At 40.4% G+C, this 23,905-nt stretch overlaps 2 protein-coding genes across 2 annotated transcripts in view; one reads left to right on the plus strand and one right to left on the minus strand.

The window, feature by feature from the left end:
- LOC143716529 (uncharacterized) overlaps positions 1-23,905 on the minus strand; it is a 204,952-nt gene that overhangs the window by 165,642 nt on the left and 15,405 nt on the right. Inside the window, exons 2-4 of the mRNA XM_077209081.1 lie at positions 22,710-22,959; positions 21,540-22,216; positions 20,974-21,106 (exon numbers count right to left, since the gene is read on the minus strand). Of these exons, the coding sequence (XP_077065196.1) occupies positions 20,974-21,106; positions 21,540-22,216; positions 22,710-22,794 (895 nt within the window). The 5' untranslated portion in view covers positions 22,795-22,959. The remainder of the gene's footprint in view (positions 1-20,973; positions 21,107-21,539; positions 22,217-22,709; positions 22,960-23,905) is intronic.
- LOC143715439 (uncharacterized) overlaps positions 1-23,905 on the plus strand; it is a 266,032-nt gene that overhangs the window by 92,203 nt on the left and 149,924 nt on the right. The window lies entirely within an intron of this gene.

The raw sequence follows: 23,905 nt of genomic DNA on the forward strand, positions 1-23,905 counted from the left end.
GATTCAATTACGATTCAGAGGGCTGCGATTCGATGCTAAAGCAATTATCGATTATCTGAATCTTTGTGTGTGTGTGTGAATATAAATACTTCGCTTTAAAAGTACAAAGTAATGACCCATAAAGAATTAACGTACAATATATTTTATTAACATTGCAAAGAACCAACAGGAAAATAAATGTGTGCCTGAACTAGCAGCATACTTGTAGTAAATTAATAATATAACAACGACCGGTACAGTCGAGTGTTTTTCCTCCTCTGGGTGGAAATGTGTCATATGGCTTCTCATATTTGTGTTTCTCACATCGTGTTTCCGAAATATTTTAGTTTTATTCTACAAAGCTTACAACTAGTGTGGCTCTTGTCCAGCTCCTTTCCCCCTTCAACTTCATAGAAGCCAAAATACTTCCACACGTCAGCTTTTAACGAGGAGGGTGTTTGGGTTTCGCGCTCAGCCATTGCGTCTCTGTTATGTGCACACGCCACAGACGGTCCGGGCACTGCACTTCCGCACTTCAGAGTTCCGTCTTTTGCGTTCCGTCAATATTACGTTATTATAAAATGTATATCTAAAAAAAAAAAAAATTTAAGTCGATTTTAAATCGATTTTTGACATTTGTGAAGAGATTCAGAATCGTCCATGTCCGCATTGCGATGCATCTAAGAATCAATTTTTTCCCCCACCCCTACTATTGAATGAGCCAATGTAATTGGCCTGCGTGATTTACATCACACACTCCGCCCCCACGGTGCAGGTATAAATACGGTAGTGGATGCACGCACTAGTTGCCTTTCGCTTCGGAGCCGATCGTTTGATGTCTCTGAAGAGTGCTGTTTACAACGAGCGAGTGTGTCAGTGTTCTTCTGGAAGTCTCTCCCAGTGCTGGTGGTTTCTACAGCAACACGGGTGCGTTTGCGTCTTTTTCAAGATGTCATTCCACCTGTGCGTTTCTGGATGCAGTTGTTCCCTTTTACTCTCTGACGGTCACAATTGTTGCATCACGTGTTTGAGCTATATATTTATGTTTATATAAGTATGTATGTATATTTATATGTTCAGCACGCCGGGGCAGCTTTTGTGGACGGCTCATGTTCTCATTGCGGGAATATGACTGTCACGGCGTTGAGATTTAGACTCGCATTCGTCCGCGAAGCGCGAGTCACCTTTACCATGCCCCACCCCCGGGTGCCGTGTGGGATGGGTGATCGGAGGATAGTGATAACTATTCCCTGTGGGCTCCTCACTCCTCTATCACACCGCAGCCGATGGAATTCCTGTTGAGCGTGCTGGTCCCTCTGTAATGGACCGATCAGCTGTTTCAATTGGGGTTCCCCCAGAGGGTAAGATGTCGATAGCAGCATTGAAGGGGGAGCTGGCCTCTGGAGATGACGACTCGGCTGTGTTATCTCCCTCTGGGAGTGTAACATTGCCCGAGCCAGATCCAGAAATGTCAGCTATGCTGCAACGGGCCACCGAGGCTGCCGGGCTCGAGTGGAACTCCACCGTGTCCCGTTCAGTCTCGGTTGGAGGAATGGTATCTCGGGGCGGGCCGTGCTGGTTCTCAGCTCATCGCCCCAGTACTTTTCTTTCCCGAAGTGCATGGAGGGGTTATCAGGTTGTGGATGGCACCTTTCTCTGCCAGAAACTGCCTCAATAGCTGTTCCCCCTCACTACCCTTGATCCCCCTCACTACCCTCCACCCCGCCGCCGTTGGCAGTTCCTCCAACTCCTGGGCCTCCGCAGCAGCCTCCAGCCAGGCCTCAGCATGGAGCCGGTCGCAGTAGGGACGCCCAGCCCGCTCCAGGTGCTGGCCTGCTCCAAGCCAGGTGGCAAGCGATAGCGAAAGCACTCCGGAGTGGGCCGCCGAAGGATGAAGGAGGATGCTTTTGGAGTTGGTCACTGATCCACTCCCTCTCCCAGGGTGGAGTCTTTGTTTGTGTGTGTGTCTGTTCCACCGCTGGCTCTCAAAAGAAGTCGAGCAAGCGGTACCCACACTTCAAAGAAAGAGCAAGTTCCTCTGTTCCTGGGTCCCAAGAGGGTAAGTCTGGCGGTGTGCGACCCTGTAAAGCCTTGCACCCCTCAGCCCCCTCATGTTTGCCAGCACGGCAGCTGGGTGCGGTTCGAGGACCCGGTCATCCGCCTTCTCACACATCCCTGGCTGTCTCGTGGAGACAGGTAAGTGTCGTGGACCACACTCAGACCCTGCTTCGGGCCGCCTCCGGGCCTTCCGAGCCGGGTCCCTGTCATCCACCTCGCTGACCCACCTCGCGTACGTCTGTCATCAGACTTGGCTTGCGATTCATTTTGCTTGGCTTCCGCCCTGGCTCAGTGATATTAATCATACCTAGGTGTTGAGCATTGCTCCTGTCCTGTGTGTGCACGTCGCAGTCCTACTGGTGAAGGACGCGATGTAGCCTCTTCCTCCAGCCGATATGAAGACCGGTTTCTATAAACCCGTATTTCATTGTACCCTAGAGTGGTGGGTCATGGCCATCTTGGACCTGTGTCAACTGAAACGGGCCCTTTTTCGAAAGCCTCCGTTCAAGTTGCTAACACAGATGCATTTCCAAATGCTACGTCCTCAAGGTTGACCTGCAGCGTTTGACCTGAAGGACAGTACTTCAGATTTCGATCCCTCCGCTCCACAGATCATTCTGTGTTCTTGTGTTCCAAGGTGGGAAGGATCAGTACAAGGTCCTACCCTCCGAGTGCTCCATAGCCAGTGGGGACTTCAGGTCAACTTAAAGAGAGTAATCTCGCCCACGGGTTGAGTATCTCTTTTTCAGTTTGGTGAAGGACTCAGTCCAACACGTCTCTTCAAGAAAAGAGTGTGTTCGGCTGGTGCTATATAGAAGTGAGAAAGGGTCCCACTGAAAGAACTTTCAGAGGCTCCTGGGGCATATGGCAGACGCAGCCGCTTGGCTTCCTCCATATGAAGACCACTTCAGCACTAGCTTCATGATCGTGTCCCGAGGTGACCGTGGCAGAGCGGCACTGTAACAACAGATCACCCCGGCCTGCCGCCAAACCCACGATCCGTGATCCAACCTTTCGTTTCTCTGGGCCAATCCGCTCCTAGAACAAGGTCCACTAACACCGTCTGAGGGGCCATGTACAAAGTGCATGCTTTAACGGAGGCCTGGGCGACCTCCGACTGCATTGGCATTCGTGCCTTGAGTTGTTGCAGTTTACCTAGCTTTGAGCCACCGCAGCTCAGCGAGCTGGTACTGGTCTGAACATCGCGACCGTTGCGCTAAGCTTTCCTCACATGTCACAACTCTCTTCTGAGGTAATTTCATTCCACTAGTTCTTCCGGCCAGCTCAATCATGCCGCCAACAACAGCTATGGCCAGTGAGAGTGGAGGCTCCATCCCCTGGCGGTCCAGCTGGGCAGGGACCACTTCGGGGCCGCACAGTTACATCTTTTTGCCTCTCCGGAGTCCTCCCTCTGCCAGTTGTGTTATTTCTGTCTGAGTGGACAACCCTTAGACAGACACTGGATCAGCTGGCCCAGGGCTTCACAGAAATGCATTCCCCAGTGAGCCTTCTAAAAAGTGGTTATATGATTCACTGTCGTTTGGTGCCTGCTCAAGTTCATTGATTTTCATCACACTCACATTGAGCAGAAAAGCTCCTGAAAGCTCAGTGAAAATTATCACACTAAGGTGTTGAGCAGAGTTGCTCCTGAAGCTCAGTGATCTTCACATGTAGTGTTGAGCAGTGCTCCTGTCTTGTGTGCGCATGCTGCTTGCACCTATTGTGCTAGGTTAGGAGTGGAGCAGGTCTTGACAGTTGCCCCTTATTGGCCCAACCAGACCGAGCTCCCCTCGACAGCCTCCTGACTTCCCCTGAATACATTTCAGGGACGGGGCATGATGGCACCCGCGTTCAGACCCCTGGAGAGATTCCAGGCCGGTCCTAACTGGACGCGGAGGTTCAGGTGGCTACCACAGGTACATGTGGTAGTTACCATCACTTCTGCGAGCACCCCCTAAAATAGGAAGTTGTGAACCTATTCGTTGAGTGAGTCTTCTCTCCGTGAGGAGATCCTGAGAGCGTTCGGTCATTCAGTGCTCTCTTTCCCGCAAGATGGTTTGGAGTCGGCTCTTTCCTCCACCCTTAAAATGACGTTGCCTCTGTTTTCTTGACGCACATCATGGTGCAGAAGCATGGAAAGCACATCTGATCGTCAGGTTCCTGAGGGAGCAAGGGAATTGCCATGCGCCCCTCTTTATCCTCTTGGGCCCATCTCTGGTGCTACAGCAATCAGAGACTGCCCCTGAGCCACTGCAGGCAGTGAGTTAAAAAATTATGTTTTTAAACAGTCCTCCTTCTTGACTGGTCTCTACTAGAGGGTAGGGACTTGCTCACTTTGGTCAACGAGTTGTGCCTGGACTTGTTGAGGCTAACTCTCACGAAATGAGACCCCGGCCTGGATATGTGCCCAAGGTTCCTACCTCTCCCTTTGGGACCAGGTGGTGAGCCTGCAAGCACTGCCCCGAAGGAGGCAGACCCAGCCCTGGTTTTCTCTGTCCTTCCGCTTCATTGTGGGTTACGTGCACAGAACGCAAGCCTTAGAACCTCAGACCAGCTCTTATCTGTTAAGGAAATCAGCATAGAGGGAAGGCTGTTTCTAAGCGAAGTTGGCCCACTGAATGGTGGCTGCCTTCATCTTGGTGAAAATTCCGAGATGCACAGGTCCCCTTAGGTGTTGAGCTCCTCTTAAATGAGTGTTTGCTCCGCCTAGGCGTTGACACAGAGTGCTTCGCTGACAGATAATCTAGAGCTTGGCGCTGGGCGACACTTTTTTTTGTTACCTTTATTTTACCAGGGAATAAAATCACATTGAGATTACAATCTCTTTTACAAGTGAGCCCTGGCCAAGAAGGCAGCACATAGAGGATAAACTTACACAGACAACAAGAAACAAACAGACAGGGATGCACAGGAATATAAAAATAAAAACAGAAAATCACATTTTAAAACAATCGCAAACATGTTGACAAATTTGACCCAGGTAGGACTTGAACTCAGTATGTGAAATAAAAACCTGCAATTTTAGCTGATTTTGCAACTCATTCCATGAAGTTGGAGCACTGTAACTAAAAGCAGTTTTGCCAAACTCTGTTTTAGTTTGTGGAACATCATACAGTATGTATCTACTTGATCTTAGATTGTATTTTGATCTACTAGGTGCTAAGAGTGTAGTTAATATGAAGGAGTGTGTCCAGTTATTTATTTGTCCACAAAGGTCAACCAATGTTTGAGCCTTCTTGTGTTAAATGAGGGCCAACCAACCATTTCATATAATACACAATGATGGACAGAGTACTTTGCATGGATTATAGATCTCAGTGCTAAATGATGCACATAATCCAATGATTTCAACAGGGTCTTTGTGGAGTGTCTGTAAAACACATCTCCATGGTCTAAAACTGGCAAAAAGGTAGATTCAACCAGCCTTTTCTTGACTTTCTTTGTAAAGCAAGAGCTGTTTCTAAAGTAAAAACCCAGCTTTAATTTCAATTTAGTGAGTAACTGTTTAATATGCAGATCAAAAGACATATTTTCCTCCAATACAAATCCCGAATATTTATATATGTGTTGAGCTGAGGCAAGGAATGTCCAGGCTTACGGGTTCTAGTAAAACACATGTATTTAGTTTTCTTATCATTTAGAACTAAATTTAATGCGTGTAGATTGAGCTGAATATTTCAAATGCTTTTTGTAACTTTAAAATTGTCTCAGCAAGTGATTTTGCAGAACAATAGATAGTAGTATCATCAGCATACAGGTGTACTTTTGCATTAATAACATTTTCACTAAGATTATTAATATATACTGTAAACAGCAAGGGCTCCAAAATAGAGCCCTGCGGCACTCCAGAATTAACAGTAAGTTTCGCAGACATGTAGTCATTTAAAAGTACACGTTGACATCTGTTATTTAAGTAGCTACTGACCCAACCTAGAGCAGCATCAGAGATGCCAATGCAAGCCAACCGTGATAATAAAATAGCATGATTGACTGTATCAAAGGCTTTTGTTAAATCAATAAATAACGCAGCACATGATTTACGATCATCTAAAGCACCAATTATAAGTACTTTCATAGTAGCGGTGGTGGTACTATGATTTTTTCTAAAGCCAGACTGAAAAACAGATAGAATACTATTACTAACCAGGATTTTTTTTAATTGTTCACTGACGATAGATTCCAAAATCTTAGCTATCACTGATAATTTAGAGATTGGACGATAATTGTCCAATTTAGATTGGTCACCACCTTTCAGCATTGGCAGAACCAAGGCAAATTTCCAATCTTCAGGAACAATATTCTGTTCCAGTGATAAGTTTAAGATATAAGTCAATGGCTCAGCAATGATTTCTGCTGCAATTTTTTAAAATAGGGGCTCAATCTCATCAGGCCCTGCAGATTTACGAATATCCAGTTTTTTCAGCACCATTAAGACTTCATGACTCATAATAGGACTAAATTGAATTTAGGATTATAGTCTTCCCTTGAGTGGCATGCGTTCAGAGTATTTTGATCAGACAATCCACTGAATATAGATCCAGCTGATACGAAATGCTTGTTAAAGCAATTTACCATCTCTGTTCTATCGGTTATTTGCCTTTCATTTATTGTTAATTGGTTCGGGAAACCATTAGATGGATGAGTGGGAGAAAATGACCTGATGGTTTTCCAAAACTTAGTTGGGTTATTTAAATTTCTAGTTGTTTCATTAAGATAAAACTCAGATTTTGCCCTGCGAACCAGGGTTGTACATCTATTTCTCAGGGCTCTAAAAGCCACCCTGTCCTTTTCTTGGCCAGTTTTTCTAGCTCTGGTCCAAACTGAATTCCTTTCATGAAAAAGCTCAGACAGTTCATCAGTGACCCAAGGATTATCGCGGCCCTTAACTCAAAATTACTTGATGGGTGCATGCTTATTCATGACCTTTAAAAATAATGTATGGAAATACTGCCATGCAGAGTTCACATCAGGTATTAAAACAAGTTTATCCCAGTCACATGCAAACAAATCATGCAAAAAACCTTGAATATCAAAGTTCTTAAAACACCTTTTTTAATAATTCTAGGTTTTGCTTAGTACAAATCGTACAATTTCATATTACTGCTACAGCACAGTGATCACTGCCATCGTCTGGAAAAATTCCTACATGGGTGAATTTATGGGGTTTATTTGTTAGGATGACATCAATTACAGTGGATTTGCTTGGGTTCTTAAGATTAGGTCTTGGGGGTGTGTAGTCGAACCTATAGTTGAACCGCTGCTCCCGTGAGCTTCCTTCTTATGACGTCAGTTTCACCGTGAGCCCGGTTCAAAGTGTCGGCTTGCTGTGCCATTCCCCTCCTACGGACTGGATACGTGCGCCATTTCTGCTCCAGTTGATTTCCCTTTTCCGAACCCTGTTGAGTTCCTCTGCACTGCTCCGACATTGGACGTGGTGGAACGCCCGTTGTTAGGCCTACCCCTCGTAAGCTTGTGGAACCTGTGTTAGGCTGGGTCCATATGTTGCGATGCCTACGGTGATCCCATATGTGTATTTTTCCACGGCACGGCTCCCTGCGGCGAGCTCGTGTCTTCCCTCGGCAGAGTCTGCTTTGCCGTCCCTGTCCGGTGAGTCTCCCCCCTGTCATAGGCTGGAGGCACCCCAGTGACATTCCATATGTTGTACTGCCGGTCATCCACCCAAGTCAAGTCAAGTCAAGTCATCCTCATTTATATAGCGCTTTTAACAATGTAGATTGTTTCAAAGCAGCTTTTTACAGATATAGGCATATAATTTAAAGTAACAGAGATTGGTTTGGTTTTATAGTGGTTCTTGAATAATGTTATTTCCAGCTAAAGTTAGTTTTGATTGATTCACTTTCGTCTAAATGATCATTTGTTATTTAATTAGGGGCCGCTAAGACGACACCGTTCTCAATAAATAGACATTGAACGCCAACCTGTGATAGATGCTGAAGAATGCGCATTAAGAATTGATTCTACAGTTATGTGCATTTGAATATATGTGCGCAGGTTTGTAATTCCTTACAAACCATGCCTAAACAAACTACTTGTCTTGTCTATAATTTTGATGCAGAATTTTATTTTATCACTTCGGGTAGGTACGCAAACCGAAAAATTCGACAACGCTTTATCTGTAGAGTGGTATAGGTGATCCTCCATAGGGAGAGTCTAGTTGGCACTTCAGCACTGCATTGTTATCGGGTCCAGGCGAAGGACCTTCGTCAGATCTGGAAACGGCCTGGATCCGGCAGGCTGCGGGAAAACCTCGGGATAAACAAAGACACTAAAATTAGCGTAGATGCCATTCTTCTTATGATGTAACGAGTACATCAGGATTTAAGGGAAGTGTTCCCAGTTCTGGCTGACCTAATCTATGCAGCCTAATATTGAATTATAGAAGTCGATAATGTGTAATGTGTATACTAGGTCAAAGAGATGTGTTTTTAGTCTAGCTTTGAACTGACAGACTGTGTCTGCTTCCCGGACAATGTTAGGAAGATTGTTCCAAAGTTGTGGTGCTAAATAGGAAAAGGATCTACCGCCAGCAGTCGATTTTGATATTCTAGGTATTATCAACTGGCCAGAACTTTGAGATCGCAATAGACGTGAAGGACTATAATGCGTTAAGAGCTCCCTCAAGTACTGCAGAGCTAAACCATTTAGTGCTTTGTAAGTAATCAGCAATATTTTATAATTTATACGATGTTTAATAGGGAGTCAATGCAGTGTTGACAGAACCGGGCTAATATGGTCATACTTCCTGGTTCTAGTAAGAACTCGAGCTGCCACGTTTTGAACTAGCTGTAGTTTATTGAGCGTGCAGGGCAACCACCCAGTAGAGCATTACAATAATCTAGCCTTGATGTCATGAACGCATGAACTAGTTGTTCCGCATTTGTCAATGAGAGCATATGACGAAATTTAAATATATTTTTAAGATGGAAAAATGCGGTTTTACAGATACTAAACAAGTGACTTTCAAATCAAAGATTGGTATCAAAGAGCAAACCCAGGTTCCTAACTGACGACGAAGACTTAACAGAGCAGCCATCAAGTGTTAGACAGTATTCTAGGTTATTACGTGTGAAAGTTTTTTGTCCAATAATTAGAATCTCGGTTTTTCCAGAATTTAGTAGTAGGAAATTACTAGTCATCCAATTTTTTAAAATCAACTATGCATTCCAATAAATTTGTGAATTGGTAAGTTTCGTTAGGTTTTGAAGAAATATACAGCTGAGTATCATCAGCATAATAGTTAGGGGTGCGCCGATCCGATACTCAGTATCGGTATTGCTCTGATACTACCAATATTTGCCGGATCAGGTATCGACAAGACGAGACCATCCAAATCCGATTCCGATTTTGTACGCATGTTATTGTTATACAACACAAAAGGCACAAAAACATTATAAAGCACCATAATGTTTTCGTGTACTATATTCCAAGTTTTCTGAAGTATAGTTTAATGTGAGGTACAGATTTAAGTCGTAAATCTCAAGTTCACCGAAGTGCTTCCCTCTGCTGCGGCTGTCAGTCATTCTCCATTCAGCATTCAAACAGCACGTTGCATAGGCGTTTCGTGCCACTCTGAATTGGAGCCTTTCATATTACAATACTTTTGCGCAATGGCAGTTTATTGATAGCCTTAGTTGTTCTGTCCAATCTATCATATGTTGCTGCTTCATTAAAAAGTTGCTCTTAAAATTTTAAAAGAAATGTCTTTTAATTATATAGTATATATTTTGTCTGTATATGTTTTACAAAGTAAGGAAAATAATGTTTAAGTCAAGCTTTGATGTCTTTAACAAAAGAATAATCACAGTCTCTTCAAAGTTAGGCATACAGATACAGTTTATTAGGTAATTTGGCACTGTTTTTTTAATTATTATTTTAGTATTGGATCTTATCGGTACTCGGTATCGGCCAATACTGAGTCCCAGGCATCGGAATCGGTATCAGAGGCAAAAAAGGCGGATCGTGTCACCCCTAATAACAGTTAAAGCTAATTTCATGTTTCCTGATGATATCTCCTAAAGGTAGCATGTACAGAGTGAACAGCAGCGGTCCTAGTACTGAGCCTTGTGGTACGCCATACTGAACTTGTGATCGATAAGACATCTCTTCATTTACTGCTACAAACTGATAGCGGTCCAATAAATATGATTTAAACCATGCTAGTGCAATTCCACTAATGCCAACATAGTTTTCTAGTCTATTTAAAAGAATGTTGTGGTCAGTGGTGTCAAATGCAGAACTAAGATCAAGTAACACTAATAGAGAGATACAACCGCGATCAGATGATAAGAGCAAATCATTTGTGACTCTAATGAGAGCAGTCTCAGTACTATGATAAACTCAAAATCTGGACTGAAAATCCTTGCAGATACCTTTTCTTTCAAGAAAGGAACCAAGTTGTGAGGATACTGCTTTTTCTAATATCTTTGACAGAAAAGGTCTGTAGGGTCAAGTTGCGTTTTTTTAACAAGCGGTTTAATCATAGCCAGCTTAAACGTTTTTGGTACGTATCCTAGAGACTAGGGGTGGTTAATCTGTCTGATTTCCCGATTCGATTCGATTACGATTATTGAAGTCCCGATTCGATTACAGTCAATTTTCGATTATTAACGATTCTCGATTAGCGATTATTGATTTTCCATTTCACAACAGTAAACGAAAATACACTACAAAGTGATTGCAGTATTAAAAAAAGTCAGCTGCTGAGTTACTTAACTCTTTTATTGAGTAACAACAACTCAAAGCACTTTCTGTGTCGTGTAGTTATAACTTAAGAATTATTTGTATGTAGCTTATGTTCTGTAGAACACAGAAATGAATACATCACATTGTGTTGTGACTCATCAAGTTGAACTAAACAATAACAAATAAATGAAAGGCTTATTTCCTTTAGGAAGTAGATCAGAACCAACATACTGTAGAAATTGGACAATTTTCTTCCAAAAAGACAAGGTGTTGTTCAGGTGGAGGAAGACTGTAGGTTTCAGTCGAAACATATCAAGGTAAAGAAAAGGTTTTCTCTCCACCTGAACACCTTTCTAGAAGAAATTGTCCAATTTAATCATTAAGACAAAATGAACATTTTTGAACAACTTACTGTAACTTCAGTAACACCTATAGGCCTGTCATGATAACAAATCTTGCTGGGCGATAAATTGTCCAAGAAATTATTGCGATAAACGATAATATTGATAATAAAGTCGTTCTGAGACCATTTTCTTCTAAAACAATGATAATGGCATAATAATGACTCTGTCTCTGTTAACAAAAAATGCACTTACCAATGTGTGATTTCTGTTCACACTGAGAATCATATCATGTACTGTGTGAGCATGCGTCTCAGATGAGTATGTGCGCTAGTTTGTGTGTGTGTGTGTGTGTGTGTGTGTGTGTGTGTGTGTGTGTGTGTGTGTGTGTGTGTGTGTGTGCTCGCGTCTCATATGAGTATGTGCACGGAGAGTTTGTGTGTGTTCCGTCTCATTGAGTTTGTGCGCGAGTTTGTGTCTACGTCTCATTGAGTTTGTGCGCGAGTTTGTGTGTGTGTGTGAAGTTTGATATAAGCCCTAAACGGCGCCTCATATGAGGGTAAGAGAGAGCGTGCGCGAGAGAGAGAGGAACGAGCGAGAGGTAGTGCTTGCGCTACGGCGCTCTGCAATCAAATACGATTGTAAACAGGCTCAAACAGGCTTTTACACACCTGCTCTAACTCGCTCTGGCTGGTTACACCATAGACAGTGCGTTACACGCGCTTGCTAACTGGAACTGGGCGCGTTCGTGACGTTCAACTTCCGGTATAATTTTTTTTTACAAAATAAAATAATGCACTTTAAAAAATAAAATAAAAAATAATCGATTTTTGAAGATTTAATAATCGATTCATACTCGTCCATAACATATTCGCGATTAATCAATAATCGATTTTTTTCACCACCCCTACTAGAGACAAAGACGAATTAATGATATTAAGAAGAGGATCTATGACATCTGGAAGCATCTCTTTCAGTAGCTTAGTCGGTATAGGGTCTAACATACATGTTGTCGATTTAGATGATTTAACGAGTTTGCAAAATTCTTCGTCTCCTATAGCAACAAATGAATCAAATTTTACCTCAGGAAGACTACAATGCACTCCCTGATGCGATACTGTAGTAGACGGTTGCATAGTTATAATTTTGTCCCTAATATTATAAATCTTACAAGTGAAGAAGTTCGTAAAGTCATTAGTGCTGTGTTTCTTGGGAACTTCTGGGCTTGAAGCTTTCTTTTTCGTTAGTTTAGCCACTTTTTCAAATAAATACCTATTATGTTTATTTTATGTATTTTCTTATTATTATATGTATTTTCTTCTAATAGGGTTGAAAAATAAGCAGATCTAGCAGCTTTTAAAGCCTCTCTGTAAGCAATCGAGCTCTCCTACCATGAAATCCGAAATACCTCTAGTTTTGTTTTCTTCCAGTTGCGCTCCATTTTTCTGACTGCTCTCTTAAGGGTCTGAGTGTGCTCGTTGCATTGAAAAATAGTCGCATTGGACTATTTTCTTTAATCTTCTTTAAGCGCAACGGAGCAACTGTGTCTAAAGTGCTGGTAAAGAGAGAGTTAAAAGTTTCTGTTGCCATATCGAGTTCTTCTAAGCTATCTGGGATGCTGAGCTGATGAAACTGATTAGGAAGATTATTGATAAAGCAATATTTAATGGCAGAAGTGATAGGTCTAACATACTTGTAACACGGAGTCAGCTTTGCAGCCTTGACTAAATGTAATTTACATGAGACTAGATAATGATCTGAGATGTCGTCAGTCTGCTGCAGAATTTAGTCTGCTCCAATAGAGTTAAGAATGTCTTTAAATGCCAATCCCAATGCATCTTTTCCATTATCTACATGTACATTAAAATCACCAACAATTAGTACTTTATCTGCAGTCAAAATAATTCTGATAGAAAGTCAGCACATTATTTGATAAAATCTTTATGGTGCCCTAGTGGCCTATATATATACAGTTGCCAGCAGAATTCTCAAACGTGATTTATTGTTTACATTATATATTTTTACATTAAGCACCAACACTTCAAAAGAAGTATATTTTAAAGTAGATTTCTTAGTGGTTTTGAAAATATTACTACAAATTACAGCAACACCTCCCCCTTTGCCTTTCAGACGAGGTTCATGTTTATAACAGTAATCTTGCGGGGTGGACTCATTTAAAGTAATGTAATCGTTTGGTTTTAGCCAGGTTTCTGTCATACACAACAGCACATCTAGGTTATAATCTGAAATCATATCATTAACTATAAGCGCTTTTGAAGTAACAGATCGAATATTCAGCAACCCAAGCTTTTTCGTTTGCTCATCTGTATTATATCTATTTTTTATTTGTTGAACATCAATTACATTTTTAACCTTAGATGGGTTTGGACGTTTTTTGTATTTCCTAATTCGGGGAACAGAAACAGTCTCTATATGATGATATCTAAGTGAAAGAGTCTCTATGTGATGGGATTTATCTGACCTTGGTGACGCGAGGCCGCTAGCAGACGGTCGGTTTAGCCAGTTTGTCTGCTTCCTGACCTGAGCCCCAGATTGTCATGTTTTATCTGCAAGACTATGAGCCAAATTACTAGACAGAAGAGCAGCACCATCCCAGGAGGGATGAATACCTTCTCTTTTTAACAGGTCAGGTTTGCCCCAAAAACTTTTCCAATTGTCTATGAATTCTATATTATTTTACGGACACCACTTAAACAACCAGCCATTGAGTGAACACAATCTACTAACTATCTCATCACTCCTTTGAACAGGAAGGGGGCCATAGCAAATTATAGTGCTTGACATCGTACTTGCGAGTTCAAACACCTCTTTAATATTAATTTTAGTGATCTCCGACCGGCGGAGTCAAACATCATTAGTGCCGACGTGAATAACAATCTTAGAGAATTTGCGATTAGCATTAGCCAGCACTTTTAAATTTGCTTTTATGTCAGGCGCTCTGGCTCCCGGCAAACACGTGACTATGTTGGCTGGTGTCTCTATTTTCACGTTCCGTGTGATCGAATCACCAATTACCAGGGCACAATCAACAGAATTCTCAGTGGGTGTTTCACTGAGCGGGGCAAATCGATTTGTTATGGTAATCGGAACAGAAGAGTGTTTTTTTGATCCGCGGCTAGAGCGATCCCTCACTGTCACCCATTTGCCTGGCTGCACAGGCAATAATTCAGCCGGAACCGAATCATGTAAAGAGTTCACTATGCTAGGCGCATCCAAAATAGTATCTAAAGCTCTAGCACACTTGCTATCCTCAATTAAAGTTTGGATGCGTGTCTCTAATTCTGAAATCTTCTCCGTCAGCCTGACTGTCTCCTTGCATTTATCACATATAAACCCTATATTGCCGACGGGGAAGGCTATACTAAACAGATGTTGGGTAAGCTGTATTTAGTACTATAAACAACTAGAAATGGTAGTAACTGATGGTTTAAAACAAAGAAATACGAAGCTAATACGAGGCTTGGATGGAGCTTACAGCCTCGAAGCAAACAAAAGACAGCAGGCAGCGAGGCAGACAGGAGCAATCGATCAAGGCTACTTGAGCAGAACTAGGCTTAAGCAGAACACTTAGGCTATGAGTGTAGGAACCCATTACCCAGATACGCATTATTTACACATCTGCATAGTTGACGATTACGCATTTTACTAGAATTGTAATGAGACGCGTTTGTAAACCATGTTTTCCGCCAAAATAAAAGATCATGTGTTTATCTCTTTCAAGCATAGAAATTAGTACAAAACTAATTATGAAAGTTGCTTTTATTTGTCAGTGCATTTGTTTTACAATAAATGGCTATTACTGTCATGGGATTAATATTATAACTTATGTAGTAGTGTAATGCAGACAGACACTATATCACAGTTAAAAGAGTTTTGAGTTTTTCTTTGTTCAATTTGCACACTGATTATGGGTTGGAGCTCTTAATTTTTAACTCTCAAAGTGCATCGGATTGATGAATTTAACATTAAAAAGCACACATCTTTCTTACGGGGGGACTCCCCGAACCCCCCTAAAGAGACAGAGGTACACCCACCACAGATTTACCAAAAATCCTGTGTCAAACACTGGTATTGCTATGTCAATGCATCTTATAGCTTGTTTTAGGATTCACCATTGTGGAGTAGTGCGATTGTATTTTACAATTAGTAGTCATTTCATTTATTAACTCTTACTCATTCCTACTCACTCATTACATGGCATTAGTGGTTTTAATAGGAGTTAGATCGGTTGTTTTTATGATTATATGTAGTGGGCCAGTCTGGGACAAAATACCAGGGCCGACTTTTAGTCCCAGTCCAGCCCTGCCATTGCACGCCGATGACGACAGCATTTTTATTTTAAAAAATTACAGATGATTGTTCTTGTCGCCTAGCAACTGTGACAGCTACCGATGATGAGCGGGAGTAACATTTGAACTGCACTTTTTTATTTTCAACTGGGTTTTATATTCCCATAGTACGGAGCCCAGGAAAAACAATCCGTGGCGACGGTTTTGCAATCCGTCCCCTCAGTTTATAAACTGTACTCACGAATTCTTAAACTGTTCCCTCGGTTTAACAAATCGTGCCCACGATGATTCAACCAGGCCACCTGTTTATGAGGGATGCTTTGCATTGTGTTTAAACTTCATTTTTTAAAATGGATAATTTCTTGAATTTTCTAAAAAAAACAAAAAACATTTAGGCTACTTGTATCTTTAAAGTCCATTTGTTGGGGGAAGAAAAAAAATCAGTATAATAGAATAAGCGAAAAAAGACTTCACATATAAAAAAGAAATATAACACAAACACGAGATTAGATTATATAAAAATAAAACATTCATAAATTATTTTATGATTAACATATTACTGTCTTCAGTGAACTCATTTATAATTATAAATGCAAATAATAATAATAACCATTATTATTATTAGCTACATTAGGCTACATATTTAGAAGACGCTTTTATCCAAAAAAAAGGAACAAATCAATTGTTGGGCGTCAAATGTCAGTCATAATACAGGTTAGACAATAATAATACAGGGCTAAGATTATCACAAATAAACAGGATTTTGACGCATATCCAAGTGCTTGTGTGGAGTGTGGAGTGCGCACTGCATGGTACAGAGGCGTGGGTGCGAACACTTGCATTTTTCTACCAACAGTGGAAACAACTTAAAATAGGCTCCTCTATCATTTCTGGTCATACAGAATTTGCATACATCATTCGCAACTACTTTTATTTGGGCAAAAATGAATGGATGCAAAAGTACACGGACCCAAGACTATCAAACTTTTCTACAAATAGGCTACATTATTTGAAATATTTAATAATATAAGGTCTGTGTACTTTTGCGTCCATTAGTTTTTCTTTTTTAACTCGTAATTGAAGAAACTAAAATGAACGTTGTTGTAGGCTATTTTTAAAACTCAAAGTTGAACACTAAAATTTGAATGTGAACTGTACTCACCAAATGCTGCGAAAAAAAATATATATTGACGTATTTTCAGATTTTTGTTTATGTCTTCTTTTCCCCTTTATTAAACATTTGAAATATTCACAAATTAATATGAAAAAAAAATCAATTTTACTGGTTTTCTAAGGCCCAATTAGAACCTGGAAATTATATTCAAATTTTTTCATTTTAAAGTGGACATTTCAAGCTTTGTATGGGTAGGCTATATTTAGTTTCAATTCATTTTTGAGACGTGCTCCAGTTCTCGGAGATCATGAAAGTGCACCTGATTGTTTTCTTTTATTCTACAAAAGCACGTTTTCTTGTTATTGTGTGTTTACACAAATAAAATTGTGTATCGTCATACATTTATGTTTACACATAAAAAATATTGTGAGTAGGCCTACAGTTTATAAACCGTCGCTACGGATCGTTTTGTTTTTTTCCCACAGGTGACTTCCCGGGCTCCATAATACGGGGTTGAAAAATATATTCACCATGGTCCATTTACATAAAGAATACACTAGCCTACAAAATCGCATCAAGGTAAGATATAAGTGAATATTTGAACCTTTATATGCCTATGTATGTTTTCTTTTCATTACATTATTTATGTAAGTTAACACCCAATGGGCTACTTGAACAGTTTAAAGTGTAATCTGGCAATTCAGGAAGCAGCTTCTGAATCGGGACACAGCAAACCAGCTCTGGCCATGATCTTGGCTATTAAAGCCGAAAATACATGACTGAAAATTCCTCACCATGTCCTCCAGTAAAATATTAAACAAAAAAAGAAAATAGCCAATTCTGGCTTCATAGACGTTTATTCAATTATAACAAATGAATTATAAGGATGGCAGCTGTACTCTCACACCGTTGCTTGGCGCCAGGAGCGGTAATAGGGAACACATGGTTGCACAATTAGGAAATCCTAAGAAGGCTACATGGTGCGTCCTTCGCAGGACGAATAGGCTTCACACTGGGACACAGCTTCTGGTTTCACTCAAAATAGATTGGCCTCTCTAGCGAGATTCCTATTCATCGATCACAACGAACGTCGAGAGTGACCGACTGATAAGGAACAACACTTTTGCATGTATATGTTGCTTGATTTTGTGTTACATCCCAGCAAGTAATAGCCGTCATTTCACCGTCTCGGTTAAATATAGACCCGATAAGGTCCGGCTATGTGAACCCACTTCTAGCCAAAATAACATTGAATCTGGTTACATGCCATTTTTTTCCAAAATAACTTGTGAGATGTATGATATTCCATCATATATGCAAGTCAACTGTGATTACAAGGTGTTTGGTTTCATTTCTTTGACATGTTCTTATGTGAAGGCTGTGCATAGCCACTATTTATTGTAGCCCAAATATAGTCAAAACTGATGAATTGTAGTTTTGTAGCCAGGCAGCGCGTGAGATGGTTGATATCCCATCATGTTCACATTGGTAATAATATCTACAAGGTGCAAGGGTTATTTCATTAATGATCTAATGTATTGACGATTCTGAATTGGACGGGCTATGTGCGGTCTGCTTTTAGCCCACCCAGCGAAATTAAGGCAATCAGTGTCTACGTTCAACGGCTTGGCTATAGCCCTGATTTAGACCAGCGATTAGTATAGCCAAAATAGTCTTACAATTGTTTTTCGCACACGCAGCTTCATGTTTGTGGTCACACATAACATTTATAATAGAGATCGACCGATTCATCGGTTTTGCCGATTAATCGGCACCGATAGTTGATTGGTGGAACTATCGTTATCGGTAAAAATCCACACCGATAGTTTTTCTGGGTTGCGTCCGTTGCTGGAGCGGCTGAGAATTGTGCGGAGTCATTACACAGTACGAGAGCGCTGAGAAGAGACTGCTGGCATTATACAGGCTGAGAGCGGCCTCTAGAGGACAAATAACAAACTATCACTGGCTGAGTTGATTACGTTAGCACGCGAGGCTGCGCGCAGAAAGGAGAGAACACGCAGCACAGAGAGCGCTGACACTTCAGACGCGCATTTAAAACACTGACAGCGAAACGGTATGAATACATAACACTAAAGTATATTGCCATATCATAATAAAGTAATTAATTTGTTGACTAGATGCTGCATCAGCAGAGAAAGAACAGAAGTATGTTTGCCGTCGAGGCTGAGAGGACTCTAACATTAGTAGCCTACCTCAGTCAAGTGGTTTAAACAATGCGACAAAAACACATGCAGACCTGACCCAAATGTTTTATGTTGCAATTGTTACCATCTATTTGCATTATTTTATATCCAGCTGGTCACTTTTATGCATTCATTAGCCGACGAAGTCGCATATTTAAAACTAGTGACGTGATTGCTTTCTCAACATTGAAATGTTCATGTAAGTTAGCCAACAGAAACATAAACAAATCAGAAACGCGTTCAATTTAAGTTCTTTTTCTTATCACTACAATACATCTTGTTATTTTGATTAGATAATCATCAAGTGTTCTAAAATAGAAGCAAATAAAGTGAGAGACTATACATAGGCTATATTACGTATACGTAATATAGGTCTTTATTAAATTTTAATGGCCATCTTTAAGCATGACTCTCTGGAATTATATGAAATGGTAACACTTTACAATAAGATTCCATTTTTAGCATTAACTAAGGTTAATAGAAGTTGTAGAAGTATTATTCATTGTTAGTTTGTTAATTTCAACATTTACTAATGCATTTGAAATGGAGTTTTAATTCTTATTTTATCTGTTATTACCTTAGTTAATGTACCATGAACTAACATGAATGATAAAGGTTCAATTGTATTGCTCATATTAATAAATGCAGTAAAAACGTATATTGCATAATGCATATAGTTCATGAAAGCTAGCTAATGCATCCTTGTTAACAAATGCGACTTGCAAAGTGTTACCTATGAAATTTACGTTTGTTTCTAGGTTATAGCCACTGATCTATATAGAATGACTGGATAGCTCATGACGTCATAAACAGTGAAGCCACCGCGCCGCCATATTGGTACTCCCTAGTGAGCTCACGCGTTCAATTGAATCAATAGGAAATTGTATGATTTGACAGAGAAAACATTGCCTAAGGAGACACCGTTTTAAAATCTACAGTCTCCCTGTACATTCTTACCACTCAAACACCCTAAGCATTTAAATGGATATTTGTTTAAAGTCGAAAATTTGTCCTGCTTTTTAAAAATTGCATTACATTAAGATGTAGGTAAATCTACTGTACAACAGTAGGCAAATATAATTATTTCAGTCAATTTCTTCAAGCTAAACCGAACTTTTATTTTGGACGGGTTGCCGTGAAGACCTTTGAGTTTCTGTGTGTGCTATGATATGACGATAGTTTTTCTCAAATGAAGCGGTAAAATGCTCATGAAGTGACTCTCAGATCGGCTCTGGAGAGGAAGTTCATCATGTCCTCATATCGTGAGGCAGCAGAGACTGAAACCTGCGCGAGCGTCACGCGTGTGTGAGTGTGTGTGTGGGGTAAATTATACCGTGTGTCTGCGCCATTCATTCCCACAGAGACAAGCAGAACATGCAGGGTTAATAGCCAAGTTTTTTGCGGTTTAATATTCACAGACACTACTATAATACATCGTGGTATAGGCTACATTGGCTAAAGTGCTCCTAGTAAAAAAGTTAGTCTGGAGACTGGCTCGCGCTTAGATAAACACTGAAGCGATTGAAAGCAGCGGGTACCAAGAATATAAGTTACCCGGTGCTGCAGAAATGCTGGTATCGTCCCATTTTCAAAATTTCAGTACCGACTTGGTAACTTACCGAAGTAACATTACTGGTTCTTTTGACAACACTAGTAGAAGAATTAAGTTACTCTTGCCTTAACACAGGAATAATGACAATTGTACATATAAATTACTACTTATAGGGCTCGAATTACAACCTGTGGGCAGTTTTTCTACATCCTTTTGTGAACGTCGTTTTACACATAGACATCATATAGAGACTAGATGCCCTATTGGCCGCTGTGGCGCAAGAAATGCGACCGCCATCTTAAACCGGTCTTACTCCTATTTGCGTTGCATAGCAGCAGTAGATGCCAGAGCACTGTGCTGCATATTCCTGCTCAAATCGGCGGACCATCACTCTGGGATTACTTTTCACAAGTAAGATTTAACATTTAACATTACCGTACTATTGGTTGTATTTTGTAAACAAAATATTCAATGTGTCCTGTATCGTAGCTACGTGTATGACCTTTGCAGCAAAAAAAACCCGCGTGAAAATCAGTTCGGTATTCAGTGAGATATGATTAATTAAATGCGCTGACAGCTCATTGCACCTGCCAAACAGATTACACTGAGCGGAGCGGGTGACCGGTTTAAGATGGCGGCCCCACGGCTCGTCCGCACCAATAGACAGTAGCGGTCGATAGGGCGTCTATCTATATGATGTCTATGGTTTTACACTTGTATGCTGCACAGCGGGTAACCTTAAATGTGCCGTCGGAGCTACCAAAATCTGTATAACCGCCTTTGGAGCCCTCTGCTGGTAGGGAATCGTAAGATGGCCGCTCGAACACTTCCGGTGGCTTCACTGCCTGATGGCAGTTTAGAACGTCATGAGCTATCCAGTCATTCTATATAGATCAGTGGTTATAACTAACGAAACTTGTAATATTTTAATGTTTAAATTATTTTCTGTATAGAGTCGTTCTGTAGAACTTATTTTAATATATTCATATTTATATATTTATTTAATTTAGCACATTTCAGTTCAGCACTGTTTTACTTGTGAGTGTTATGTTTGTTTTTAATCCAGTAACCATTTTAAAAAATATCGGTTGAATTATCGGTTATCGGCATTTACGATCAAACCTAAAAATCGGTATCGGTAAAATCCACTATCGGTCGACCTCTAATTTATACACAATCTACGATATTATTTGTCTTTAATTTTAAATGAAATAAAAATGCAATTACATTTCTCACGCCACACGTTATTTTTACCTGCATTTTGTGTTAATTTCAAACCCTTGAATTATGATATTTCTTCATGTGACTGAGAAAACTACATGGATGTCTAAAACTCTCTCCACACTGAGAACAGTGGTACGGCTTCTCTCCAGTATGAACTCGCTCATGTACTTTCAGTGTTCCCAACCGAGAGAAACTCTTGTCACAATATGAGCACTTGTAAGGTTTTTCTCCAGTATGAATTCTTTGGTGCACATTCAGACTGCCAGATGTAGTAAAGCTCTTCCCACAGTCACAACACACATGATCTCTCACTTCATCATGTGTTTTCTGGTGCCGTTTAAAACTTATCAGTCGTGAAAAACTCTTTCCACAGAGAGAACACACATAAGGCTTCTCATCTGAATGAACTTTCAGGTGTTGTTTTAGATATGATGATATAATAAAATCTTTACCACACTGATCACAGTTAAATGGTTTTTCTCCAGAGTGAATTTGCAGATGAACACTGAGAGTTGACGCTTGAGAAAAACTCTTTTCACACTGCGTGCATGGATACGGTTTCTCTCCGGTGTGAATTCTCATGTGTGTCTTAAGGTGTCCTTTTTGACTCAAGCTCTTTCCACACTGAGTGCAGGTGTGCAGCTTTTTGGTTTTTGTTTCTTGAATTTTAAAGTCATGATGTTCCTCAATTTTCTCCAATTCTTGTCTTTGCTCTTTCACTTCCATTCGATCTAAAATAAACATAAAAATAGAATCAGTTTAAGTGAACCCTGATTTAACCCCTTAAACCCGAAGTGTATCGCCGGTGGTGAGAATGTCCAAATGTAATATAATGTATATTTTCTAAAAATGTATAAAATGTTCTATCAAACAATACCAACCTTTTGACTCTCCTTGCTATAGCCTCGGAGTTATGAGTCTTTAGTTTTGTGCATGTCACTCAGAAAAAACAACTCTAAAATGCCCTCAGGGCTTACGGGTTAATAGCAGAAAGCAACAGAGATCAAGTATCAGACATTTGATGTGCCAAAGTTTAGTTAATTCATTCTCTTGCTAATACGATCAAAATGAGTTTGACAACTGTTACAGCCTACAAGATTGATTAAAAGTACATAAAATATGACGATTAAAATTATATAAGCATTTCTATAGAATTTTTCATCCATATCCTGCTTATTATTTCACAGCTACCAAAGCATTGAAGAATCAAGATTGGACACCAACCTATTTGTTCCTCAATATCTTCATGTTTTATTCTGGATGGTTCTGGATCACTCATGTCTTCAATCTCCTCTTTAATAAACTCCATCTTTAACAGTCACACAGATTTCAGCTGCTACTCCTGGAGTTTGTCCTTCTCTTGTAGGATGATGGGAATATTCCCAGTATTTATTGGTGAATTGTATTTGGGAGGGGCTTCACTGCAGGTGTGAACTGTGATCACTGTGTGATACTGACGCCCACAGGACCAGATCTGGAAAAATCTGAGATAAATTACTGAATTTATACTGGATTACTTAAACAGCAAAACACACGTGCTTTTTTGTGTAGGCTGGTATTTCCTTCAAATCATGTTACATTTTCTGTAAAGATAAGCATGTAGAAGAGTTAATAAGGCTACAGAATAAAAAAAAAAACTTTCTGAAGTATGCTGGGCTGACTAATCATAACCTACGAAATTAAATAGCATTTTTTTTAGAATCTGCTGTTACATATTTCTTTTCTAACATGGAGCAACTGTAACCCAATTATTAAAGTATTTCTGAATCTGATTTTTGACAAATTCGTATTCAATTCCAATAAATTAATGAATGTTTGGTTTTCTTGTTAATAAAAGGTACAAAGACAGGTATTTCTCAGACGCAGTCAAGCCCCAGATACGTGGGCTGCTTTCTGATGTCCTGGCCACTAGACTGGAGTCTGCTGAGTTGTTGGGTGGAGATCAGGAATGTGGTGCTAATGACATCAGCAGCTCAGCATCATTTCAATTGAATCTCTATCTGTCAGAGCCAGTTATGCCACAAAGTGGACAGCCACTTGTTTATTGGCAGAACAATAAAAGCCGCTTTCCGGCTCTCGCACAAGCAGCACGAACCTACCTCTGTGCACCGTGCACAAGTGTTGATAGCGAGTGCCTTTTTAGTACAGCAGGAAATATTATAGGAGAGAAGAGGAACAAGCTGTCAGCCAAAAATGCAGAGATGCTTATATTTATAAAGAAAAATCTGCCATTGATGCTTAAAGGGATACTTCAGCTCTGGGAAGATGAATGTGTATTTAATAGTGGTCATTTATATAGTAGAAATGTGAACTTATTTTTGAAATTGAAGCATTCTAGACTGAGAAAAGGCAGAACATGTATTTTTTACATGTGTGTCTGAAAAGACAACAACTCCCAGAATGCATTTGCTTTGTTGCCC

Source organism: Siphateles boraxobius, unplaced genomic scaffold (genome assembly GCF_051911475.1).
Source record: "Siphateles boraxobius isolate OS27281-9 unplaced genomic scaffold, OSU_SipBor_1 6, whole genome shotgun sequence".
In the NCBI taxonomy this organism is placed as follows: domain Eukaryota; kingdom Metazoa; phylum Chordata; class Actinopteri; order Cypriniformes; family Leuciscidae; genus Siphateles; species Siphateles boraxobius.